Source organism: Myxocyprinus asiaticus, chromosome 20 (genome assembly GCF_019703515.2).
Source record: "Myxocyprinus asiaticus isolate MX2 ecotype Aquarium Trade chromosome 20, UBuf_Myxa_2, whole genome shotgun sequence".
Classification (NCBI taxonomy): Eukaryota; Metazoa; Chordata; class Actinopteri; order Cypriniformes; family Catostomidae; genus Myxocyprinus; species Myxocyprinus asiaticus.
The window spans coordinates 45,592,479-45,600,701 of record NC_059363.1 but is presented as its reverse complement, the minus strand read 5'-3'; the positions used below and the strand labels follow the sequence as shown (position 1 = coordinate 45,600,701).

The 8,223-nt window shown below is 39.2% G+C and overlaps 1 protein-coding gene across 1 annotated transcript; it reads left to right on the top strand.

Moving 5' to 3' along the window:
* Positions 1 to 857: 857 nt before the first annotated feature.
* LOC127411129 (ergosterol biosynthetic protein 28 homolog) lies at positions 858 to 7,531 on the top strand. The gene is made up of 5 exons (XM_051646479.1): positions 858 to 1,005; positions 1,131 to 1,154; positions 6,395 to 6,486; positions 6,617 to 6,734; positions 6,906 to 7,531. The coding sequence occupies exons 1-5, from the start codon at positions 858 to 860 to the stop codon at positions 6,992 to 6,994; spliced, it is 471 nt and encodes a 156-aa protein (XP_051502439.1). The 3' UTR covers positions 6,995 to 7,531.
* The last annotated feature ends 692 nt before the right edge of the window (positions 7,532 to 8,223 follow it).

Genomic DNA, 8,223 nt, shown 5'->3' with positions numbered 1-8,223 from the left:
GTTATGATTTACTCACACTCAAGATGTTCTAAACCCATATAAGTTTCTTTCTGCTGTGAAACACAAAAGGAGAAATAAGGCAGAATGTTAGGGACTGGCAGTCACATGCACTTCACTTTTATTGTTTGGATGAAGGAAATGATGACAATTTTCATTTTCTTTTTTTCCTCTTCTTTTTTTTGTGTGTGTGTGAGTGTGTGTGTGAGTGAGTGTGTGTGTTTTTGTGAGAGTGTGTGTTGTGTGTGAGTGTGAGTGTGTTTTTGTGTGTGTGTGTGTGTGTTTTTGTGAGTGTGTGTGTGTGTGTGTGTGTATGTGTGTGGTTGTATGTTTGTGTGTGAGTGAGTGTGTGTTTGTGTGAGTGTGTGTGTTGTGTATGTGTGGTTGTATGTTTGTGAGTGTGTGTGTGTTTGTTTGTGTGTGAGTGAGTGAGTGAGTGTGTGTGTTGTGTGTGTGTGGTTGTATGTTTGTGTGTGTGTGTGTGTGGTTGTATGTTTGTGTGTGAGTGGTTGTGTGAGTGTGTGTGTTGTGTGAGTGTGTGAGTGAGTGTGTGTGTTGTGTGTGTGGTTGTATTTTTGTGTGTGTGTGTGTGGTTGTATGTTTGTGTGTGAGTGAGTGTGTGTTTGTGTGAGTGGTTGTATGAGTGTGTGTGAGTGTGTTTGTGTGTGTGGTTGTGTTTGTGTGTGTGGTTGTGTGTGTGTGTGTGTGTGTGTGGTTGTATGTTTGTGTGTGAGTGAGTGTGTGTTTGTGTGTGTGGTTGTATGTTTGTGAGTGTAAGTGTAAGTGTGTGTGAGTGTGTTTGTGTGTGTGAGTGTGTGTGTGTGAATTGTCCCTGTAATGTTCCGCTGTTGATGTCCTGCATGTTTCAGGTGAAGAATGAGTCGATTTCTGAATGTTTTGAGGAGTTGGCTGCTCATGGTGTCTGTGATCGCGATGGGAAATACAGTACAGAGCTTCAGAGATCACAGCTTCTTATCGAGAAACTCTACACGGGCACACCTGATTACGGTCTCAACATTTTAGTACAACCACTATGAATTACTAAGTTAAATCAAAATCAAATAATGCACAAAACTGATTCTTGAGTCCTGGGACAAAACAAGCAACAGGGCTGCATTCATTAAAACCTTCAGAGACCAGCGTAGCAGAATTGCAAGGTTTGTTTACAGCAATTAAAAAAGACCTATTTATTCATTTTATTTTTTAATTATTTAGAAACTACACATAACAGTAGTTGACACTCTGTGCGTATATATATATATATATATTTAGCACATTTTGCTGTGAGATGACACAACAGAGACATCGCAACAGTCTGGTTCCGGAAGTAAAAATGCCATTCATTCACCCGGAAGTGTGAAAAGGGTCCAGAAAGGCAGCCAAACAAGTCCATTAGTGACCGCCCACTCCCATGATGCACTGTGAATGACGCAAACGAATCAGTCTCCCTTCACCCTCAAACTACTTATATATTTGAATATTTAGCCATAAACATAAATTATATAGTTTCTATACTTATAATCAGCAACCTAAAATCAATAGTTTTATGCATATATTTTTATCATATTATATTCGATTACATCATTCACAATGCTTCATGGGATTGTAGTTCGTGCCCTCATTAAAGACTTTAAGTTCACAATCTTGTACCTTTGTCCTTTACTCAGATTTTTAAAATACACTTTTCCTTTAAATCAAAGTTTGTAATGTTGTAATTCACCTCGAGCTTGTTGTTTTGGTTCATGCTGCTGAAATCGGTCTGTGCTTACTGAAATTTGAATCCCTGCCCCCAGTGGCCAAAGCTGGAAGTGTTGTGAAAGTGAAATGTCCACAGAGTGACGCCAAAACTCAACCCTAAACCTAACCGTCAGTGGAGTAAAAATGTAATCTTTTGTCTTTTTGTCTGATTTTCAAATACTTTTTTGCTTCAAAACAAAATTTGTAATGTTGTGATTCACCTTGGAGCAGGTTGGTTTGGTGCATGGCTTACAACTCTTTTATGAAGGATTTTATAAAAATTCTATGGAAAAAAAAAAAGGGAAATATACTGGCGGAGGCTGGGAACCAAGACAGCTGAATAAGTGGGTGGGCAATGTTGCATTCTATTGTGTGACTTTAGCAAGCTGTTATATTAAATGAGATTTTCCCATAGAATGCCCTTGTTTTCCGGGTTCAATACAAGTTAAGCTCAATGGACAGCATTTTTGGCATAATATTGATTACCACAATAATGTATTTAGACTTGTCCCTCCTTTTCTTTAAAAAAAGCAAAAATCGAGGTCACAGTTTCCTCCCAATTTGGAATGCCCAATTCCCACTACTTAGTAGGTCCTCATGGTGGCACAGTTACTCACTTCAATCCGGGTGGCAGAGGACAAGTCTCAGTTGCCTCTGCTTCTGAGACCGTCAATCTGTGCATCTTATCACGTGACTCATGCATGACACTGCGGAGACTCCCAGCATGTGGAGGCTCATGCTGCTCTCCGTGATCCACGCACAACTTACCACGCACCCCATTGAGAGCGAGAACCACTAATCGCGACCATGAGGAGGTTACCCCATGCGACTCTACCCTCCCTAGCAACCGGGACAATTTGGTTGCTTAGGAGACCTGGCTGGAGTCACTCAGCACGCCCTAGATTCGAACTCGTGACTCCAGGGGTGATAGTCAGTGTAAATACTTGCTGTGCTACACAGCCCCCCCCCCTGTTGTTTTTTTTTTTTTTTAAACGCCGGCTTCCTAAAAACACATTCATGGAGGAAAAAAGAAAATGCATTAATGTGCGTGGGTCTCTGAGGGTTAAAGTTTATGTACCAATAAATTATTTAGGATTAATCAGTTATATAAGTTCAGTGTTCATTTACAGTGCCATGGAAAAGTATTTGCCCCCATCCTGATTTCTTCTGTTTTTGTGCATATCTCATACTAAATTGTTTCAAAAATTCAAACAAAATCTAACAAAAAACAAAGGCAATCTGAGTAAACACAAAATACAGTTTTTAAATGATAATGTTATTTATTGAAGCAAATAAGTTATCCAATACTTTAGTCCACTACACCACACCATACCATGAGTGGTGGTGGTGTAGTGGACTAAAGCACTGAACTGGTAAGCAGAAGGTTGTTGGTTCAATCCCCACAGTCACCACCATTGTGTCCTTGAGCAAGGCACTTAACTCCAGGTTGCTCCATGGGGATTGTCCCTGTAATCAAGGCACTGTAAGTCACTTTGGATAAAAGCATCTGCCAAATGCATAAATGTAAATGCAATACCAACTGGGCCTGTGGGAAAATTTAGTTAACTAAAAATGTAGTTACTAAATACTAGGGGTGTAACGGTTCTCGGTAAAAAACCGAAGCATACAGTTCGCCACCCATGGTTCGGGAAGCATTGGCACCACGGTTAGTTCACCTCACATTTAATGACGCACCTGGAGCACAAGTTTTGGTCAAGAAAATAAAGCATCAAATAGACGCGCACAGTTACAACCTCCGTTAATGCACCTGAATGGATCTGTAAATGGATACGCTCCACCTGTGTTTCACGTGGGTCAACTTGATGAAATCACTGTTCTGCAAGCGGTGTGTCTAGTTGAAAATGGCAAGTGGAGAAAACAAGCCGCTGATAGAGAAGACCCCTGCGTTATTCAGGTCTCCTGTCTGGAAAATCTTTCTTTTTGCAGTCAATTACATCAGCGAAGGTCAAAAAAAGTTTACGAAACAGGCACTGTTTGCAGACATCGCTCTACACGAGTGCCGTATACTGGTAATATATGTCAATAATGCGCATGAGGGTTTATTTAAAATGCACACGCAAGTTGTTTCTGTTTCCTTGCACGGCTGTAATCTATCACCAGCATCAATAATGTGCTTTGATTAATGGCATTAAGATGCTGTTATAGTAATACATTGATACATGATTAATCATTTACTCCAACATCTCTCAGGGAAAGAGCCGCAGGTGAGCCGAAACTGCACACACTCCCTTCCATTTTTAAGCAGGCACTCAGTGCTAATTCAGACAGACATGAAACAATAACTAAAGCGCTTGGGATGTTCATGTGGGATTTCCATGTATGATTAAATACTGGAGCTGCATTATCACAGCATCCCTTCTCGTATGCATTTTAATAGCAAGGTTATTCCTTCTGTAGTGATGTACAACTTCCGAATATTGAATATGTTGAGATGAGTTGGAAGTGCACTTTATGTTGATGCATGTAGCGGATTAGTGCAGGTATTAAGTTAAAATGTTGATTTAGTAATTAGAGAAAATGTTTTTTCTTTTTTTAGTTAAGGACCCTGACAAAAATTAACCAAGGTTTTACTATAATAATATTGTAGTAACCATGACTGCTGACTACTGTCACCATGGTTTTCTAAGCAGAAATCATGGTTTTGATACAATTAACTATGGTTTTATAACAGTAATACTGTAGTTTCTATATAGTAACCATGATTTTACTATATATTGTAACAATGACAGTAACCATGTTTATATTGAGGTTACTATGATTTTACTACAAATGCCATGGTTAAACTATGGTTACTGTTGTAAAACAATGATTGTTATATAAGGGCAAACCTGTTGAAGTGTTTACCAAATAGATTATTCTTTGGATTTGGCAGTAATATTGAACAAAGCAAATACTGAACCATACCGAATCCGTGACCCTTAAACCATAATACAAACCGAACCGTGAGAAATTCGAACCGTTACACCCCAACTAAATACCCAAATCTATGAAACTGCATTCATAATGGGGTTCATCTGGACTAGACACACCCAGGCCTGATTACTGCCAGACCTGTTCAATCAAATCAACACCTAAATACAACTTTTCAGCAGCATGAAGTTGGCTAAATGATCTCACCCAGTAGCATACTATGCCAAGGTCAAAAGAAATTCCAGAAATGATGAGGAAAAAAGTGATTGAAATACATCAGTCTGGGAAGGGTTACAAAGCCATTTATAAGGCTCTGGGACTCCAAAGAACCACAGTGAGAGCCATTATCTCCAAATGGAGAAAACATGGCACAGTAGTGAAACTTACCAGAAGCGGCCTATCTTCCAAAATTCCTCCAAGAGCACAGCGACGACTCATCCAGGAAGTCACAAAAAAGCCAAGGACAACATCCAAGGAACTGCAGGCATCTGTCACATCAATAAAGGTCACTGTTCATGACTCCACTATCAGAAAGACACTGGCCAAAAATGCCATCCATGGAAGAGTGGCGAGGTGAAAACCACTCCTAACCCTGAAAAACATTAAGACTCGTCTGAATTTTGCCAAAACACACCTTGATGATCCTCAAACCTTTTGGGAGAATGTTCTGTGGACTGCTGAGTTGAAAGTGGAACTGTTTGGAAGACAGCGGTCTCGTTACATCTGGCGTAAATCAAACACAGAATTCCACAAAAAGCGCATCATACCTATGGTCAAGCATGGTGGTGGTAGTGTGATGGTGTGGGGATGCTTTGACTTGCAATAATTGAGGGAAACATGAATTCTGCTCTCTAACAGAAAATCCTAAAGGAGAACGTCTGGTAATCAGTCCGTAAATTGAAGCTCAAGAGCAAATGGATTATACAGCAAGACCATGATCCAAATCACAGGAGTAAGTCCACCTCTGAATGGCTCAAAAGAAGCTAAATTAAAGTTTTGGAGTGTCCTAGTCAAAGTCCTGACTTGAACTCGATTGAGATGCTGTGGCAGGACCTTAAATGGGCAGTTCATGCTCAAACCCTCCAATGTGGCTGAACTAAAGCAATTCTGCAAAGAAGAGTGGGCCAAAATTCCCCCACAGCGTTGTGAAAGACTGATCTCCAGTTATCGGAAGTGTTTGGTTGCTGCTAAAGGTGACACAACCAGTTATTAAGTTTAAGGGGGCAGTTAGTTTTTCACATGGCTGATATAGGTGTTTGCTAACTATTTTACTTAAATAAAAAAAAATATTTGAAAACTGTATTTTGTGTTTACTCAGGTTGCCTTTATTTTATATCTCATTTAAAGATCTAAAACAATTTAGTAATTAACAAAAAGCATATTTTTCCTTGCTTGTCACTCAATATGTGTCTACACCGTCAGACGTAAAAAAATGTGTAGCCTACAGTCATGTCAAATATTAACAGCAAACATCAACAAATCCAAAATTCAACTATGAATAATAATGATTTTCAATCTGATTGTCAGCACCGTCAGACAGTAAATCCCATTGAATCAAACTGAAGACTGACTTTGATATTTCATTAATATCTAAAGGTGTTGACAAGAAGTATTTATAGTATAGAATAATAGAACACGTATAGTAAGTATTCATTTTAGAATAGTACACGTAGAACACGTGAAAGTGTACAAATGTTATGTTTGAACATCCTGGTGTCTAATTCTGCAGTAAACGGTCTTCAGGCGAGAACATTTGGCATCTGGACTCTTCTGTCCTCCATCATCCGCTGCGCCTGTGCAATAGACATTCAGAACAGAACGTAAGACTTCATCTCTTATAGAATAATGCTTCATTACTGTGGCTATGGCTTCATCACGCTGCATCCTTGTGCGTCTGTGAAGACTAAATTCTGCTGAAATGAAGTTGGCATTTCATTTCTCTGATTTCATGCTTTATCACATCACCTTGTGGACATTTGTTCTGGCACTTGGTCACTTCCTGACAGAAGCGTTCATCTATAAAACGGCTCCTCTGACCATTGGAGTGATGGCGCCTCTGATTGTAGCAAGTGAGCGATAAGCACTCTTACAGGAATCATTCACTTAATTGTGTGACAATGAGCCCTGGCCTCCCCTACACATATGCTCACAGCTACAGTATTTATTTAGTTGTATTGATTTAGAATCAACAGCACTGGATCACCGCATTTGAAGAGTAAAGTGTCTCATTGTGTCTGTAGGTTTCTCTATTGTGGGCATGTTTATTGGGTTCCAGTGTATCGCTGAGACGCAGGAAGTAAGTGGAGCTCGACAGAAGAAGAGGAACTGAGCGTCCAGAGACATTCACCTATTGGCACTGGCAAGGGTACAGGTTATAATTGGGCATAATCAGACAGCAAAACATGATTCTGATTGATCCGTTTTTTGTTATGAGCCTGTGCTGCCAGTTCAAACATACGAGGCCCAAACTAATGACCATTTTCTACTTCATTTTAAAAAATAATTAAAAATGTAAATCTGTGTAATATAAGACAAATAATATTTTTTAGATGATTATTTAGAGTTCGCTCTAAGTTGAGGAGTTCCCATGGATGCTGGACATTTGTCTGCTCCAATTCATAATTTTTCTTTACTAAATTTGTGGTTTATTTACATATATTTGTTTAATAAAGAGAGTCATAGATTTGAAATGACTCAAATTATAATGCAATTTTATGATGCAATAAATATAGCATTAGCGATACCATGAATATAGGGGTGTTCCTTCAACTTTGGGCACGTTCATGTCCCGAAGCTGAAATTTTGTCAAATTATGCAAAATTTGTGAAAATATTATTTACAGGTGCATCTCAATAAATTAGAATGTCGTGGAAAAGTTCATTTATTTCAGTAATTCAACTCAAATTGTGAAACTCGTGTATTAAATAAATTCAATGCACACAGACTGAAGTAGTTTAAGTCTTTGGTTCTTTTAATTGTGATGATTTTGACTCACATTTAACAAAAACCCACCAATTCACTATCTCACAAAATTAGAATACATCATAAGACCAATAAAAAAAAAACATTTTTAGTGAATTGTTGGCCTTCTGGAAAGTATGTTCATTTACTGTATATGTACTCAATACTTGGTAGGGGCTCCTTTTGCTTTAATTACTGCCTCAATTCGGCGTGGCATGGAGGTGATCAGTTTGTGGCACTGCTGAGGTGGTATGGAAGCCCAGGTTTCTCTGACAGTGGCCTTCAGCTCATCTGCATTTTTTGGTCTCTTGTTTCTCATTTTCCTCTTGACAATACCCCATAGATTCTCTATGGGGTTCAGGTCTGGTGAGTTTGCTGGCCAGTCAAGCACACCAACACCATGGTCATTTAACCAACTTTTGGTGCTTTTGGCAGTGTGGGCAGGTGCCAAATCCTGCTGGAAAATGAAATCAGCATCTTTAAAAAGCTGGTCAGCAGAAGGAAGCATGAAGTGCTCCAAAATGTCTTGGTAAACGGGTGCAGTGACTTTGGTTTTCAAAAAATACAATGGACCAACACCAGCAGATGACATTGCAC

Excerpts from the sequence above, each read along its gene's own strand:
- LOC127411129 (XM_051646479.1), top strand. The coding sequence starts at position 858 with ATGTTTCAGGTGAAGAATGAGTCGATTTCTGAATGTTTTGAGGAGTTG. Across the intron at positions 6,487-6,616 it reads TAGACATTCAGAACAGAACG|CTTTATCACATCACCTTGTG; the intron begins TAAGACTTCATC and ends TCTGATTTCATG. Across the intron at positions 6,735-6,905 it reads GGCGCCTCTGATTGTAGCAA|GTTTCTCTATTGTGGGCATG; the intron begins GTGAGCGATAAG and ends TTGTGTCTGTAG.